The sequence below is a fragment of the Diorhabda carinulata genome, chromosome 5, assembly GCF_026250575.1.
Source record: "Diorhabda carinulata isolate Delta chromosome 5, icDioCari1.1, whole genome shotgun sequence".
NCBI lineage: Eukaryota > Metazoa > Arthropoda > Insecta > Coleoptera > Chrysomelidae > Diorhabda > Diorhabda carinulata.
The window spans coordinates 30042828-30061479 of record NC_079464.1 but is presented as its reverse complement, the minus strand read 5'-3'; the positions used below and the strand labels follow the sequence as shown (position 1 = coordinate 30061479).

At 32.9% G+C, this 18652-nt stretch overlaps 2 protein-coding genes across 7 annotated transcripts in view; both read right to left on the bottom strand.

Annotated features, from left to right (window-relative positions):
- Positions 1-33: 33 nt before the first annotated feature.
- Positions 34-970, bottom strand: LOC130894330 (ATP synthase mitochondrial F1 complex assembly factor 2). The gene has a single exon (XM_057801074.1). It carries the CDS (start codon positions 904-906, stop codon positions 49-51), a length of 858 nt encoding a protein of 285 aa, XP_057657057.1. The 5' UTR covers positions 907-970; the 3' UTR covers positions 34-48.
- Positions 971-3054: 2084 nt separating this feature from the next.
- Positions 3055-18652, bottom strand: part of LOC130894324 (transcription factor kayak) — a 55140-nt gene continuing 39542 nt past the window's right edge. For 2 of the 6 annotated variants that reach the window (XM_057801061.1, XM_057801062.1), the window contains exons 2-5: positions 11306-11471; positions 8696-9000; positions 7611-8087; positions 3055-3856 (exon numbers count right to left, since the gene is read on the bottom strand). In XM_057801061.1, the coding sequence (XP_057657044.1) occupies positions 3785-3856; positions 7611-8087; positions 8696-9000; positions 11306-11471 (1020 nt within the window). In that variant the 3' untranslated portion in view covers positions 3055-3784. Of the gene's footprint in view, positions 5787-7610; positions 8088-8695; positions 9001-11305; positions 11472-13766; positions 14053-18652 lie in introns of those variants that run through there. The other 4 variants (XM_057801064.1, XM_057801065.1, XM_057801063.1 and 1 more) reach the window with 3 other exon arrangements.

Sequence of the window (18652 nt, the reverse complement as noted above, 5' to 3'; positions counted from 1 at the left end):
TGGCCAATAAAAATTATTGAAATAAAAAAAGAAGAAGAAAAAACTACTTTACTGATTTTTTTGCTTAGATTGTACATTTGTACTTTGAGAATTAAAATAAACAAATAATATCACTGCTGAAAGTCTAGCTTGTAGATCTTGCTGGTTGAGATCGTGAGCCCATTCTACTCTGCCCCAAAGACCAGTTTGATATTCTTCTTCCAAGCGTGAAAGTAATACAGCTTTCTGAGGAATAATATACTTTTCAACACAGGCCAAAGTTAGTATCACTGACTTTAATGTATCTACTCCATACATTAATCCAAATAAACACTCGAAGTTGTAAGACAACAAATGTTTGGTTAGAAGATTCTTATCTTGATCACTTATTGCAGGGACGTCCATATGAATACACTTTTTCAAATTTAGTCCGTGCAGTTTATTAAACCAATCAATAATTGGATCCCATTCCTGAGTTTGTAATTTAAATAGTTCTTCTTCATTATCAGATTGATATAATATTGTATCGGTGTCTAAATAATTCACAATATAAGATATAACATCATACTTTGTTAGGTTATTCGGATTATCTAAAGCGCTGTTACACAGCATAGTCAAATGCATTGAACTCTGAATAATCTTATCTTTCTGAGCATTCCATTCTGCTGCAACAGCCAAAGCTAACGGCTCACTTTCTACTGTAAAAATATTCCCATTTGGAGTCTTCAGCCTTCTTTCGTCCAAACAAACTTCAAATTTATTCTCTGTTCGTAATATTCCAGTGTTTTTGTAGAATCTCTTTGGCGGAGAGGCATAATTTCTAATTTGTAATTTTCCTACATTTGAAGTCAATTGCGAAATACTTATGAACGATTTCAATTTTGGCAATTCTTTATATATTGTTTCTGCAATTTTAAATGTGAACATTTCATATATTTATATTAATGATTATAAAATAAAATAGCCAATTAAAGTTTGAGGTTATGTTATCGGTTAGGAACGGAAATTTCGTGACTGTTTATTATAAGTTATACAGTTAATATACTATGAATTAATCCCCAATACGGAAGCATAGTTTTTGTTCAAACAATAAAATAATGAATAAGGATTTACTCTATAAAAGTACGGTTATAATTAATATAGAGAATTTGGTCTTGTTTGTTTTGCAGCTACTTTCATAATTTCGAATGTTGACAATAGGTTTGTTCCAACCGCTCTTGAAACGGTTATTGGTAAGATGTGGTTCATCTATGATTGTAAGCGTTTAAATGATATTTTCTGCGCAATCTCCGGCTATGCAACATTACTTGCTATCAACCAAGTATTGAAAAGACACTCCCAAGAACAGTTTACAAACGATACCGAAATCGGTTGGAACCGAAACAAAATCGTTTGTACAATGGTAAATGCCCGGTCGGAACACGCAATCTCTATTGCGCAGAATCGTCACCGTACCTAGGACGCTTTTTTAATGGACTGGAACAATCTATATTCTATAATCTATGGGTGAAACGAACCTAATGTAAACAATCTCCAATATTGAAGTGTAAATAATTTTATTAGTGAATTTGTGACAAATAAAATGTCTAGAGAACACACCTAAACTGTAACGTTTTCTGTAATTAATCGATTATGTTTTGCGATGTAACAGGCAATGCTGTAAAACTGAAAAGAACATGACTTTTTATGAATATTTACAACATACAACTTGTTAAATATTGTTTGAATTTCTTGACTTACCTCAGTAAAAATATATTATCCCTTATATTAATTGAAGTTTATATGAAATTTTGTAAAAAATGCTAACAAATTGTCAAAATTTCAGTACCATTTGTCACCTTTATCATTTACCATAATTATGACATCACATTTACGCAGCAATATTCAACAATCCAAAAGAAATTATTAATTTATATTATACTATTTATTTTATAGTATAACCGAAGTCAGTTGAAGATATACTATTTAACCCTTCCTTGGTGAAACACTCAAATTTGAAGAGTTAAACTATTAGTTGTTGTGTCTTTTTCACAATTTAACAACAATGTGTAGTTTTAGTTCTACAAAAATGTATAAATATAAGTTTGAAAGTAAAAAATTTTGTTGAGATATGAAGGGAAGCTAATTTATGGGGCGCTCAATTCATTTTTATTAATGGTTAATCTGCATATGATCTGAAAGTAATTTGTATCACACTCCTCATTGCCCGGTATACCCTGGTAGGTTTCTAGAGTTTGTTAAGACTCAATAGCTTTCAGGACCTTCATGGCTGCTTGGATATCTTTTTAGAAATGTTTATATCCTAAGGTAGTAACCTTATCTGAAAAATGGCTAGTGATTTGGAGAGCTTGCATTTTGGTTCACAAATATCATTCAGCATCTCACGCCAAACAACTGGACTGTGTCTTCTGTGAGTGCCCAGCACTCACATGAGCGCGGTTTAAACAGCTAATTACATCAAAGCGCCTGATTGGCTTCTCAAAGGACATCAGTTTTTGGTAACATCAAGTGAGACACGAAGGCAATTGTTTCTTGGTATACTAGAGAGGTACATTTCGAGCCTGCGGAAGATCTTTATTGACCCATAACTTGTGGTTATCCATAACCATTTCAAATTGAAGTCAATGCTGTGCATTTGGTTTATTGATTTGTTACTGCTTTCTACATTTATCAATTCTAGAATTCGTGACCTGTCAGATATTCTGATTTTAATTTTTCTGTCTGGATTAGTCAGTGAGTAGATAGGGTAGAGATATTTTACTTACTTTGGAAAGTAGCAGTTAAGGTGTAAATTCTTTTTGTATATGAAACTAGTGTTTATTGGGGTTGATCAGGGTTTGTTTCTCATCAGCCTAGTTTTTAATTGTATTTAGTGACCGTTTGGATCCTAGAAGAAATTATGCGTCTTATTACCACTTTCAGAGCATCGATATCAACCTAGAACTGTGAATACAGCACCACACAGCAAGTTTAATGAGAATTATGTCCACAATGAATAACTGCATAGGTTGTAACTTAAATTTGGAAAACATCGAGATTAAATTTTGGGAAAGGTGAGTAAAATAAGAAAATCGGTTTAGAAAATAGTAAGTGTATTTCTTATAATTAGCATTACAGCAAATAAATACAAAACTTTGACAAAAACTACTTTTATAAAATTGACTGATTACAAAAAATGTAATCTTAAATATTGCTATTTATACTGAAAATATAGTATCAATATATTAAATTTTATATAATTTTATTTAGAAAATAAGTACGAGGCTATTTGAGAAGCGCTTTATTGCAAAAAAAGTATGTTTAGAAAAATTCTAATGGTAAACGAACAGGGCATCTCAAATAGCCTCATAGTTCACGATTAACGTTATTATAACAAGTTATAAAAAGTCCCCTTAACATCATATATAATAATAATAATAATAAATTCACTCGAATGTTAAGTAGGCTTTCTGCAACTCAACGTTAAAATTCCTATAATTAATAACACAAACTTGCTTTTATTTGAGAAGCACTCCTATATCAAAAAATATATATTATATATCCTTAAATTCATTTGAAAAATTTAAATGGAGGGAATATTTTTGCTAATTGAAAATATATATTATGAATCTTTTATATATATATTTATGTGTGTATATATATATATAAAAAAAAGGCATTTCATGGTTTCGTAGCAAAATATATATATTACATTCTCGAAACAAATACATCACTTTGTATTACTATCACAAAATATATATTATGTATAAAGTTATTGAAAATCACCAAGTTTTATAAATTTTCATCGCTAGGGATTTTTCAATTATTAAAAATCGAAGTTAAAGAAACAATTACGATCAGGAAGGATGATTTCTCTATTGGACGTTGAAAGTCCTATCTAAAACCAAAAAAGAAAAAATTAATTACTGCCATTTTTATCGGTAAATACCATTTTTAAAAATGGTAAATTATACTGAAAGTATCAAAAATACTACATCCGATAAATAATTACTTTCTTATAGTTAAAATTGGATCAAAATTAGTATAACTATAATAGACATTACAAATAAATCCCTTATTTAGTCAGTACTTATTATTTAATAGTTTGTTTATCACTGTGTTAGTCAAAAAAGCCCCTACTACTAATTTAGGTCTATAAGGTGGAAAAAGCATTTGATTCAAACTGATGTTAATTCATAAAACAAATCAAAGAAATTTTATACAGCTAGGTGACTGAAAGAGGATCCCAAAAAGGAAACTGGTATCGGATATCATAAAATTGGTAATAACAAGTAAAACGAATTGATGAGGAATACTACGGAACCTAATATAAGGTCGGTTTACATATATACAAAACTAAAAACAAATAGAAATTCAATTTATTTTCTTTAGTTTCCATCAACAGTTTTTTGGTAACATCTGAACAAATCAGTGTCAGCCATTTGAGAAAGTTGAATTGAGGATATATGTAATCAACTGGAATTGAATATCTATTCGAATAAATAAAATCAGATTCTAAGATTGTATCACTTCTATGATGAAAAAAGAAACTATTACTGGTGTGAGTGATTTTGAACCAATAAAGCAAATAACAGGAAGTTCCTTCACAATAAAAGGTATAATTTGCTTGAAATAAATCAAAAGTTCAAATTTGTAAAGTAAGATATAGTTTTATGGAAGAAACATGGAAACTGGATTTATTATTAGAGGGAGCAACGTTTTTCAATGATTTCTAATCACATAAATAATAAATGCTAAATCATTATCACATTAGAGCAGACAAAGTTAACCGGATCATGTTTTTTTACAAGAAAATTCCTAGAGGAAATTTTATTTTTATGGAAGGAGCAGTGGAACTACAGTTGCTAGATTAAATCAAATTCTAAAGTCTTTTGAGGTTAAAACTGGGGATAGTTTCATACCATTCCGATGGTATGAATTTGTATTTTCAAACAATTGATTTTCAAAGACAATACCATGGAGTAAAATTAGCTAAGATGACCATTTAGAGTGGAATTACCAAGCACAAGTTAAAAATAATAATGTTGGTGTTTATAATTAATCATTCCTCTTTTCAATAGTTGTTTTACGTAAACATGGAGGCAAAGGAGTTGAAAAATTTATTTAAATTTGTATTCGATTATTATTTAGTTTAGTTCAAAGTTGGATAGCGATGAATTTAATGTTTGGTGATTTTCATATAGTGATAGAAATGACAATTTTATAAAGAATGTGGGTTGGAGCGTAATAAAAGTATGGGTTTCTTTGAGCACTTAGTAATATTGGTCCATGTTTAGCACTTATATACAAAAAATTGAGGTTAAAACCTGTGAAACTCAACAAATATTATAAAATAACATTTCTTTTATACCAGAGGACAGGATGTGTAAACTAATTTATCAAATTTCATACATATATGCCTCGAGGAATGTCTATAAAAAAATTCTTTTCGTCTTATTTATATTTTCGTTGTATTTAGACATTATTTAAATTTCCCGCCCTCTTCTAATTTATACAAACAAAAACTTTGACCATTCGGTCTTTTTTTGTTTGTATCCGCGCGAATTTGTCCACAGAGAAAAACCTAACAAAAAAATTAACTGTTTAAAAATAAATTAATGTACAGACTTAAAAATTGTCACTAATCTTAGCAATAAATATTTTTTGGTTTAAGTTCGGATACGACTAAACATGGTAATTGGATCGGACGCTAAAAACATTTTTTTCCACAGGTCGTTCAAATTTTTGATTTACTTATTTATTTATTTTTGAATAAACCGTCCAACTTTGACTGTTTTCATCTAAGCTTTTCGTAAGTATTATGATTCCTAAAATAACAAATATTTTCGTAAATATACAACTCAAAATATTAATTTTAATCAAGAGAAAAACTAATTCGCGAAAAGGATAATCAACCATATTGCAGGAGGAGAACAATTTACTCTCAAATTATCCTTCTAACTATAACTAGGGATTGTTTCTATTTGTTTCCGATGAATATTTAGTTTTAAGACCAACTAACAAAACTAGAATCTCAAAATAAGTTATTGTGGACCCAAAAAAAGTAGTTACCAGTCTATAATTGTGTGAATAGGACATATTAACAGATTTTAAGGAAGATACATGCAAAAATAAAAGAACCTGGTCCTTTATAACCAAGAATACATATCATCCTTAAAACTTTCCATTTCATTTTGATACTAATAGAGTCTAAACTCAAAAGAACATTAGATGGTACAAAAATAAATTAAAAACCATCACAGTAACTAATGCAGGAATATTTTGCGCCCGTACCTTTTAATTAAATATCCATCAATCAGAAATGTGACATAGAGGATCATTGTGATACTAATAGAGCTCTAACTCAATCTAAATTATCATCAGATGGTACAAAAATGGTTCAAAAACAATCACAGTGACCAATTGCTGGGGTATTTGGTACCAGTACCTCCTAATTATATGTCCAACTATCACAAATATGACATAAAGGATCATCTCATAAGTTAGATAGTTACAAAGGCTTTGAACTCCTATGTAATAGAGGATAACAGGTTTGGTAACATGAGTAAATGAAGAGAACGAGCCTCTTAGAAGCACAAACGCCCTTTTCCAGCTGTAAAGTCTAAAAGAATTTGTACTCTAATACTAATAGAGCCTAAACTCAATCTAAAATACCATCAGATGGTACAAAAATGGTTCAAAAACAATCACAGTGACTAATTGCTGGGGTATTTTATACCAGTACCTCCCAATTATATGTCCAACTATCAGAAATGTGATATAGATAATCATTTTGTAAAGTTAAATAGTCATAAAGGCTTTGAGCCCCTATGTAATAGACTCAAAGTTGATAATAGAATGGTTTGGTGACATAGGTATGAGTAAACGAAGGGAACGGATCTCTAAAATGATCTATTTTGATAGTTGCAAAAAAAAGTGAGCTACATAATTTATTCTGGTTTCCCCTGTACGATTAAGTAGTTACTGAATATTCTGGAGTGTTTTAAAATGTACTGGAAAACATTATATTCCTTATATTGGCTATAAAGTGTGAAGAAGTTGACTAAAATTTAGAAAAAAGTAATAAAATTTGATTTCTGTTAAATCTAAACTGTTATATTGATAACTAATGTAAAACCCCCTGATGTGTTCCTATATTACAATCCCTAATTGCAATTAAAACGAGAATATTAAAAAAATAGCTCACTAATTAGCTTTCAAGCTATTTAACGGGTACTTATCACTTCTGAAATTTGTTCTCGGAGAGTAAATATCATAAAAATTTATTCGTTTTAGTAAGAATTTCATTAAACATCAAAGTTGTTACGTATAACACAAAATACACATCCAGCTATCCCCTTTCAACACGCAGGACAAATAAGCATAACGAGTAACAACTTTAATGTAATAAAGTTATAATAAACTGTGGTATGTTTATAAAATAACAAATTTAAAGGAAACTGTTGTACAATTGGAAGTTAAACGGTACTGGTTATGGTAAAGATCCTTTATCATGATAGTTTTTCTCAAAAAAAAAAAAAATAGAAAGACTGAACAAGACATTACACAACAAAAATGTCACACTCCGGCCCTCAGAGACTGACGAGCTTGGGTGGCCCGCAGTCGGGAGAAGCCATATCAGCCATACTAACCGGAATATTTCTCTGCTGCGTACTACAAGATGGCACTAAAGGTGTAGCTACTGAAACGGGTGTTAGTCCAGTACCCCCGCCCATTAGAGATTCAAAATTGAACAATAAACCAGAGGAAGGTGTGGATATCGGTCCACCGAGTATATCTGAAACTGTTTTAGGTGCTGTGGCTCCTACATTGAGGGTATTGGGTCTAGTAGGTTTCGATATTGGCACTGTTGAAAACATTATTTTTTTCGTAGGGCTAGGAAGTAAGAATATGTCGTTCATTGGTTCTATGTATTCAGTTTTAACGCGTTCGGGGGTGTAGTGATTGTTGTTGTATGGTTTGATGTCCGGGGGGCTCTGCGTATTCAAACGACACTGCGACGACACTTTGTGGGTATCGAGGAGAAATTCTAGGTGTTCTTTTATTTGTTGTAATTCTAGCATTTCGTCTTGGAGTTTTTGTTTTTTTTGTTCGAGATCTTCAGTTTCCTAAAAAAAAAACCATTACATTAGTGTTAATAAAAACCGTCTAAATTATCTCAAGATAATAAGTATACAAGGGCTAGTTGAAAGATTTTACTACTATACCAGGAATTCTGAAAAAACTCTCCAAATAAATAGCATTCAATGGTATTCGGATGATTCGAAAACCAGTATAAGGGCCGGAACTGGATTATTTAATAACAAATACTTATCGTTGCTTGGTGTAAGCATCTTATAGCAGAAGTAATCGAAAGACCAACAGAAATAATCCTAGAAAGAAGAATAATTGACACAAAAGTGGTTATGGGAACACAGAAAGAAATTAGCTGGAATAGGAAATAATAATAGAGACTCTTTAATCTGAATTCCTTGGTATACACACTCCAGAAAAGGTGCATGAAGTTCTTTTATGGTTCAGAGGCATTTCTAGCTCCAGGAAGGACTAAATAAGGTCAGGACTAGTGAAAACTGTAGATTCTGTTATGAAAAAGAAGAATCTCTTCAAGCCAACACCAACCAAAACTCTGCAACTGGAAGGTTGCATAAACAATTCTACATAAATTAGAAAAAACTTCTTCAGAAATTACAAAATGTAATATTCAAATTAAACTTACTGATATCAATGAATTTGTATGATCGACTCTTCTTTTCCTGCACCTAGCGGCTGCTGCTTTATTCCTTTCTCTTCGAATTCTTCTCCTTTCTTCTTCTTCGGGGCTACAGTTGAGATCTTTGGTGGGTTTTCTTCCTCCCATATTTCTACGGGATTGTCCGCTGCTAGTAGAGTTTTTCTGACACAATGGTGGAGTTAAACGAGTGTCACAATCCGAGCTAGATTGAGATAAGTTGCTGTGCCAAGTCGGCTGGGATTTCGATGAAAAGCTGTCGGCGTCTGAAGCTGAGATGTACTGGTTGTGCCCTAGAATGAAAAATATACATACAAATATAGTTTGGGTTTTAAATTTTGTTTTTTTTTTCAATATCTGTTGTGTACTTTGATCGCTTTGGAATTTATCAACATTAACTATTCAGTTTTAACTATTATTTTTGTTGCCTCTAAAGTTACAAAGCTTAGTCTTTCGTTTTTGGCACCACATCCTGCATTTGATTATCTTACACAGCTAAATCGCCCACTAAATAATTTCCACCAAAATGAAACAAAAGTATAATTAATAATTGAATAAATATTTTCAAAACTCCGGATGCGTCTTAATAGTATTAATTAAAAGTAAAACTGATCGGATATTAAAATGTAATAAAAAATAAATGAAGCTGTTAATGCTAAGTAATGATCAAATTAATGAATAAGTTTTTCAAAACAATATTGATGGTATCTTTATTGATGTTGTGCGGAAGTTATAGTACTGAAACACACCTAATGTGTTAAAAATATTATTGGTCTATAGATAAACATATACGCAATTTGGTTTTATCTTTAAGGTCATAAGATGTAAACACTAGCAATGCTACAATAAACTGTTGAAGATGTTTCTGAAATTATTTAATTTTATTTGTAATAACCAACAGGGAGAGAAATAGACTGATCATAACAATTTTATTAACAAATCGTGTTAAGATGTTCTGAAAAATAACTTGACATGATTTAGTCTTATAATCTTGGAAACATTACACACCTAGATATGATTACACTTCTCACCTGTTCTCGCTTTACCAGAGCAAACCATTTTTTAGATTCTTACTCTCTTATCTTTAAGGGCAAACGATAAAGTATACACAGAAAATAATAAATTACTTATAACTAAAGCTATTATATTATTTACACATAAAGGTCTGTAATAGGCACTTTTCACTTTCAATAATAAATCCTGGATTATTTGTCGAGGCGCTTATAACGTCCAGAAATTAATGTAAGCTTACACTCTGATTCATTTTAATGCTTAAAACAACAACAGTCACTAACATTTCTAAATTATTATAGTTCAGATACAAATCTGTGTTCTAAACATCTTTTTTGCTGTTTGTTTACATTTTGTTCAAGTTTCAAATATAACCGCGAGGGCGCTGGCATCTAAGCAGAAGTGTCCGACGATTCACTCAGTGATTCCAAGGTCAAATTAATATTTTTGTTTTTCATTTACAATCCTAGATAACATTGTCAACATAAATATAAATTAAGTTAGCAAAAGTCGCAAAAGTTAATTTTTATTGTAATAATTTCCCATAATTGTGACAAAAATGTTGACATATTAGACAGAATAAATAACGTCGTGCCCCATCTATAATCGGTAGTTTGTATCAGACAGTAGACAAAAATGTCACTAACTTTTATTGAATTATGCTACATTAGAGATTTAAATTGGAATTTCAATATAACTTTTCGGAAACTATAATCCGAGATCAGATAGATCACCCATTTCAAATTTAAGACATTTACGGGAAAAAAGGTATAAAAACCGAAAACTTCATTAACCTATCAATAAGCTGCTCATGGGAATTAATAGTAAACAGCCATAGACAAATGAATCAATCTGTCAGATGTAACAATGTAAAATTAGTAAATTGTCGAGGTTTACACTAGTCATCGTCAATTTAGACAGAACTAATAGTTGCACCATCTATGAACGACAGGTTGTGTTAGGAAAAGACAAATGTCATTAACGTTTATTAAATGTACATTTGAGATAAGAATTTTTATGAGTAACGTATCCTTTATTATATTATAACCTAAAAAATAATAGTAAATGTGTCTCCTTGGCGTATTTTTTATTCTATTGTAACAATGGTAGATTTTATTATAGGAGAATTTGAAAAAATATATCTCCGTATTAGGCTAATGTTCATTCAAGTTTAACGATACAATCGACCTTGATAAGGAATAACAATTTCTTTGTTTAAATCTTTATCCTCCGCAGTATTTTCCCATAGTTATTTTAAATGTTAGTTTCCTAACGTGCGTCAAACGATTACGGAACGAATTTTTATTTTTTTTTATGATCGCCATAGAAGCCGAGCTGTTACGAAATTTATTAGATGGAAATAGCAATAAAAAAAAAAGAAAAAAAAAACAGAAAGATTTTTATTTATAAATAGTTTATAGCTTCATAAGTTTAATACGTTTTTCTTTATGCCAAGACATATTTATGACACAAATAATTTAATAAGGTACTTTATTTTCATTCGTGTTATACGAGGGTTGTTTGAAAAGTTTTCGAACAAAAAAACAAGACATATAGACGTTTACATATGCTGAAAAAACCACTTACCAATAGAATGCACTAAAGGTGGTACGAATCCCGCTTCATTTTCGTGACTTTCTGGTTTTGATTGAAGTTCGATAAATGTTTGTTCTATGTTTCGTAACGTGGTCGGAGTCAATGTAGGCGTAGTTCGGGTCGGGACTCCGGAATTGAGACCTTCGAGAGATATAAACTGCAACAAAAATTAAATTGTCAACTATTTTCGATTGAGTTTAGCTTTTAAACAAAAAAATTTCATTCGAGATAAATTGGACACAGTTATCGCGAGTTTGTTCCCGAAGAGACTGATATACGAGGGTCGTCCAATACTTACAACCGTCCGCACACTCGATCGCCAGAAAAATACGTTTGCTCGGGGTCCGCAAAGAAGCGGCGATGGTCTCCTCATTCGAGACACAGAGAAGGCACCTCACGGTCTGCCATTTTGTGATAATATCAGTAGGAAACGGACTTAAATATTAACAGATAACAGATGCGATGGTACAAATTCGAAACTATGATCGAAGAAGGCATCTCCGAGTCTGTAGTTTCCATTCTTTTTCTGATTTAAACATCTCAACGCCATTCTGTAGATACGTTCTCTTCTGTCGCTATAACGCAGACACGCTCTGCTTTCGTTAAAGAAGAGAACGGAGCCCCATTGTTCGTCAATTCAATTAACGTGTTCCCTGGCTGAGCTGGGGTTAATTTGGGGCCGATAGCCGGCCGTTTGGTTCAAGGTTAGCAGCCCTAAATCTTCTTCTCATTGTCCAACCACTCCTCGTAATACTGGGGGCTCTTGGACTGCTCGGAAAGAAGAATAATCTACATAACCTCTAATATAGCGGTTGATAATTTATCAAATCAAGATTCAAAATATACCATTTATAATATTTGTAGAACGTGTTAATTTAGATTAATAATTTTGTTTTTGTCGCACACAAGTGCATAATCTATTTAAGTTTGAAGTAAAAATGATTTCGCGAACTTTTATTTCCTATTTAATGTTCTATTTATAACCGTGAATAATGTTGCCACTAACGTGTTTCTAATTTTGAAGTACATTCGAACTACGGCGACGTCGCCAGAAACACACTTTTTCTTATTTGTGTATCATCATCATTTTTTTTTTGTTTGTTTTCAGTACGAAGAAGTATAAGTATCGTCGTCAAATGAACCATTAAATATTTTAGCGCCTCGTTCGAAACTATTTTTAATTTATTACAAAATAATCGATATAAAATATTTATTTTGTTGAAGTTGGAAATAAAATTGATTTTACAAAAAGAAACGGCAACTTTATCAGTGGTTTGCACAGAGGAACCAACATATGGGTTTACAGATTTATGTTGACCTCGCTCTCAAGATATTTCACTTTATTTCCATTTTCCTCTGTTTTTTTCCTCATTTTTCCAGTCCTTCAACGTCTTTCTGGCTCTTGGTTCTAGACCTTCAACAATTTCTTTTCATTTCTTGCTGGTTTTTGCCTCATTTTGATAGTCTCTTAACAGCCTTTTTTTGAAACCTTCCTCGTGATCTATCTGGCCATCATTCCTTCTTTTTAACCTCCTCCAAAGACTTTCTGGCACTTGGTTCTACATCTTTCCATCTCTCTCTGTTTTTTGCCTCATTTTACCAGTTTTTCCGCTCCACTTTATGAAATATTTATTTTTCACCTTCTTCAAGGTCTATCTGAACATCGTCTTCGAGTTTTTTTGCCAATCCTTCAGTCCAATAAACATCGATCTTTAATATCTAATAAAACGAAGTCGCGTACATTTATCGTGTTTCATTTGGAAACACCCAACGAAATGCAAGCAAAGACAAAAAATCCAATTAAATACAGTTCACTCAAAGAACTAATCATACAAAAACTGCACCCGCTAAACAGTTTTAGATACAACACAATTTGGGTTAGGTTAGGTTGGACGTGTTGTGGATTGATCGGTGTTAGACCTCACCGCGGTGTCGAAGGCTTTGTTTATGTCAAAAAAAAAAGACATATACGCAATTTTGATTGTATACTAAAGTCTCATGAAAGGTTCTAACCTAACAAATTTGGGTACTATCATACGATTGTTGCTTTTTGTATTTATTTTGGGTTCCGATATAAAAACTCGCCGGCCAATTTACCTATTTGGTAAAGACGTGAGAGTGAGAAGATGGTACCACCTCCCCCAACACGAAAATTAGTTCCATACACTTTTCCCGGCAAGTTCGATACACTTTTTATAATAAAAATCTTCGAGGTCGTCTTCATCGTTAATATTTGACTACCGATCCGTTTTTTTTTATGTCTGGGAGCAGTAAATAATCCGAGGGGACTAAATCTGGTGCACGAGGTAGCAATTCAAACTTTGATTCATTAATTTTGGTCATTGCAACGACAGATTTTTGAAACGTTAGTCAATAAAAATTATCACAAGTCGCCACTGGTCGATAAAAATAGATAATAGAGTTAGTACAAAGCATATTATTTTCTATTTACCTGTTGATATAATAATTCCTGCGCCAAGAAATGCGCGATTTCTTTCTGATCCAAAAACGCCATTTCGGTTAAAATCGTCGAAAAAAAAATCACAGAAAAATAAATAAATAAATTGAACTAAAAAAACGCTTGTGCGTGTCAAGGTATTCGTTGAAAATCGATACTACCGATCGATAGCGATTTCGTTCGTTCGATTAAAAAAATAAAAAAAGTTACAAAAGTCGAGCGCGACTTATCCGAGGCTCGGCTTGTCGAAAAATGAAAATGGCCAAGTGGAAATTTTCATCTGTCGCCCACCGCGCTTTATTTAGATCCAGAGGTGGCGCGGATCGCGCAATTATTTTTAGCAATACTTACATAAAGTAAAAAACAAAAACTGTAATGGTGAATTAACCCGAGACGCGTCACAATCTAACGTTACTATTAATATAAACGATTGTTTGTATTACACATTAGACGGTGTCTTATATTATCGCATTCACCAAAATTTTTCTATTCGAATAATCCAAAGTGCGGTCAGAAGTTTTATGTTATTATTATATATTTTACAGGGAATACCCGACGTTACCAGCACTTCCGAAACTCATTAATCGATCTTAAAAATGTGCGACAGTCATTAAACAAGCTGTAATACAAAAAATTTACGAATGTAGCTCCACCTAACCATATAGCCCTGATCTGGTTCCGTTCGACTAGTTTATGTTTTCCAATTGAAGAGATAAAGTCAGAATCTAGTAACCAAACCTCAAGGCAGATCACCAATATGAGATCTGGAGTTTAACGCATCAAGAATAGCTCAAAACGAGGACAAATAATCGTAATAAAACTTTCTATTAAGCGAAAAAGAAGAAGAAAATTTATAATTTGTAATAAAGATTTGAAAGGGGACTTTCTAAAGGCTGACAAAGTTTTTGGTACGGTGTTATTATGTATGAAAGGTTATCGATATGTGCTTAATGCTGATCAAAAGCTCGATCGCACTCAAAACTGAACAATCAAACCTCCTCTGGATTAAATATCAAGTTAAAAGGACAAAAAATTAACTCGAGAGAGACTTTTGAGAACTGCGACTACGTTACTTGGCTTACTGTACACGAATGTAGCTCCACCTAACCGTATAGCCCTGATCTGGTTCCGTTCGACTAGTTTTTATTTTCCAATTGAAGAGATAAAGTCGGAATCTAGTAACCAAACCTCAAGGCAGATCACCAATATGAGATCTGGAGTTTAACGCATCAAGAATAGCTCAAAATGAGCCCAAATAATCGTAATAAAACATTCTATTAAGCGAAAAAGAAGAAGAAAATTTATAATTTGTAATAAAGATTTGAAAGGGGACTTTCTAAAGACTGACAAAGTTTTTGGTACGGTGTTATTATGTATGAAAGGTTATCGACGTGTGCTTAATGCTGATCAAAAGCTCGATCGCACTCAAAACTGAACAATCGAACCTCCTCTGGAGTAAATATCAAGTTAAAAGGACAAAAAATTAACTCGATAGAGACTTTTGAGGACTGCGACTACGTTACTTGGCTTACTGTACACGAATGTAGCTCCACCTAACCGTATAGCCCTGATCTGGTTCCGTTCGACTAGTTTTTGTTTTCCAATTGAAGAGATAAAGTCAGAATCTAGTAACCAAACCTCAAGGCAGATCACCAATATGAGATCTGGAGTTTAACGACTCAAGAATAGCTCAAAATGAGCCCAAATAATCGTAATAAAACATTCTATTAAGCGAAAAAGAAGAAGAAAATTTATAATTTGCAATAAAGATTTGAAAGGGGACTTTCTAAAGACTGACAAAGTTTTTGGTACGGTGTTATTATGTATGAAAGGTTATCGACGTGTGCTTAATGCTGATCAAAAGCTCGATCGCACTCAAAACTGAACAATCGAACCTCCTCTGGAGTAAATATCAAGTTAAAAGGACAAAAAATTAACTCGATAGAGACTTTTGAGGACTGCGACTACGTTACTTGGCTTACTGTACACGAATGTAGCTCCACCTAACCGTATAGCCCTGATCTGGTTCCGTTCGACTAGTTTTTGTTTTCCAATTGAAGAGATAAAGTCAGAATCTAGTAACCAAACCTCAAGGCAGATCACCAATATGAGATCTGGAGTTTAACGCATCAAGAATAGCTCAAAATGAGCCCAAATAATTGTAATAAAACTTTCTATTAAGCGAAAAAGAAGAAGAAAATTTATAATTTGTAATAAAGATTTGAAAGGGGACTTTCTAAAGGCTGACAAAGTTTTTGGTACGGTGTTATTATGTATGAAAGGTTATCGATGTGTGCTTAATGCTGATCAAAAGCTCGATCGCACTCAAAACTGAACAATCGAACCTCCTCTGGAGTAAATATCAAGTTAAAAGGACAAAAAATTAACTCGATAGAGACTTTTGAGGACTGCGACTACGTTACTTGGCTTACTGTACACGAATGTAGCTCCACCTAACCGTATAGCCCTGATCTGGTTCCGTTCGACTAGTTTTTATTTTCCAATTGAAGAGATAAAGTCGGAATCTAGTAACCAAACCTCAAGGCAGATCACCAATATGAGATCTGGAGTTTAACGCATCAAGAATAGCTCAAAATGAGCCCAAATAATCGTAATAAAACATTCTATTAAGCGAAAAAGAAGAAGAAAATTTATAATTTGTAATAAAGATTTGAAAGGGGACTTTCTAAAGACTGACAAAGTTTTTGGTACGGTGTTATTATGTATGAAAGGTTATCGACGTGTGCTTAATGCTGATCAAAAGCTCGATCGCACTCAAAACTGAACAATCGAACCTCCTCTGGAGTAAATATCAAGTTAAAAGGACAAAAAATTAACTCGATAGAGACTTTTGAGGACTGCGACTACGTTACTTGGCTTACTGTACACGAATGTAGCTCCACCTAACCGTATAGCCCTGATCTGGTTCCGTTCGACTAGTTTTTGTTTTCCAATTGAAGAGATAAAGTCAGAATCTAGTAACCAAACCTCAAGGCAGATCACCAATATGAGATCTGGAGTTTAACGACTCAAGAATAGCTCAAAATGAGCCCAAATAATCGTAATAAAACATTCTATTAAGCGAAAAAGAAGAAGAAAATTTATAATTTGCAATAAAGATTTGAAAGGGGACTTTCTAAAGACTGACAAAGTTTTTGGTACGGTGTTATTATGTATGAAAGGTTATCGACGTGTGCTTAATGCTGATCAAAAGCTCGATCGCACTCAAAACTGAACAATCGAACCTCCTCTGGAGTAAATATCAAGTTAAAAGGACAAAAAATTAACTCGATAGAGACTTTTGAGGACTGCGACTACGTTACTTGGCTTACTGTACACGAATGTAGCTCCACCTAACCGTATAGCCCTGATCTGGTTCCGTTCGACTAGTTTTTGTTTTCCAATTGAAGAGATAAAGTCAGAATCTAGTAACCAAACCTCAAGGCAGATCACCAATATGAGATCTGGAGTTTAACGCATCAAGAATAGCTCAAAATGAGCCCAAATAATTGTAATAAAACTTTCTATTAAGCGAAAAAGAAGAAGAAAATTTATAATTTGTAATAAAGATTTGAAAGGGGACTTTCTAAAGACTGACAAAGTTTTTGGTACGGTGTTATTATGTATGAAAGGTTATCGATGTGTGCTTAATGCTGATCAAAAGCTCGATCGCACTCAAAACTGAACAATCGAACCTCCTCTGGAGTAAATATCAAGTTAAAAGGACAAAAAATTAACTCGATAGAGACTTTTGAGGACTGCGACTACGTTACTTGGCTTACTGTACACGAATGTAGCTCCACCTAACCGTATAGCCCTGATCTGGTTCCGTTCGACTAGTTTTTGTTTTCCAATTGAAGAGATAAAGTCAGAATCTAGTAACCAAACCTCAAGGCAGATCACCAATATGAGATCTGGAGTTTAACGCATCAAGAATAGCTCAAAATGAGCCCAAATAATTGTAATAAAACTTTCTATTAAGCGAAAAAGAAGAAGAAAATTTATAATTTGTAATAAAGATTTGAAAGGGGACTTTCTAAAGACTGACAAAGTTTTTGGTACGGTGTTATTATGTATGAAAGGTTATCGATGTGTGCTTAATGCTGATCAAAAGCTCGATCGCACTCAAAACTGAACAATCGAACCTCCTCTGGAGTAAATATCAAGTTAAAAGGACAAAAAATTAACTCGATAGAGACTTTTGAGGACTGCGACTACGTTACTTGGCTTACTGTACACGAATGTAGCTCCACCTAACCGTATAGCCCTGATCTGGTTGCGTTCGACTAGTTTTTGTTTTCCAATTGAAGAGATAAAGTCAGAATCTAGTAACCAAACCTCAAGGCAGATCACCAATATGAGATCTGGAGTTTAACGCATCAAGAATAGCTCAAAACGAGCCCAAATAATCGTAATAAAACTTTCTATTAAGCGAAAAAGAAGAAGAAAATTTATAATTTGCAATAAAGATTTGAAAGGGGACTTTCTAAAGACTGACAAAGTTTTTGGTACGGTGTTATTATGTATGAAAGGTTATCGACGTGTGCTTAATGCTGATCAAAAGCTCGATCGCACTCAAAACTGAACAATCGAACCTCCTCTGGAGTAAATATCAAGTTAAAAGGACAAAAAATTAACTCGATAGAGACTTTTGAGGACTGCGACTACGTTACTTGGCTTACTGTACACGAATGTAGCTCCACCTAACCGTATAGCCCTGATCTGGTTCCGTTCGACTAGTTTTTGTTTTCCAATTGAAGAGATAAAGTCAGAATCTAGTAACCAAACCTCAAGGCAGATCACCAATATGAGATCTGGAGTTTAACGACTCAAGAATAGCTCAAAATGAGCCCAAATAATCGTAATAAAACATTCTATTA

What these genes read in the sequence shown, in the direction of transcription:
- LOC130894330 (XM_057801074.1), bottom strand. Translation starts at nt 906, where the DNA reads ATGTTCACATTTAAAATTGCAGAAACAATATATAAAGAATTGCCAAAA.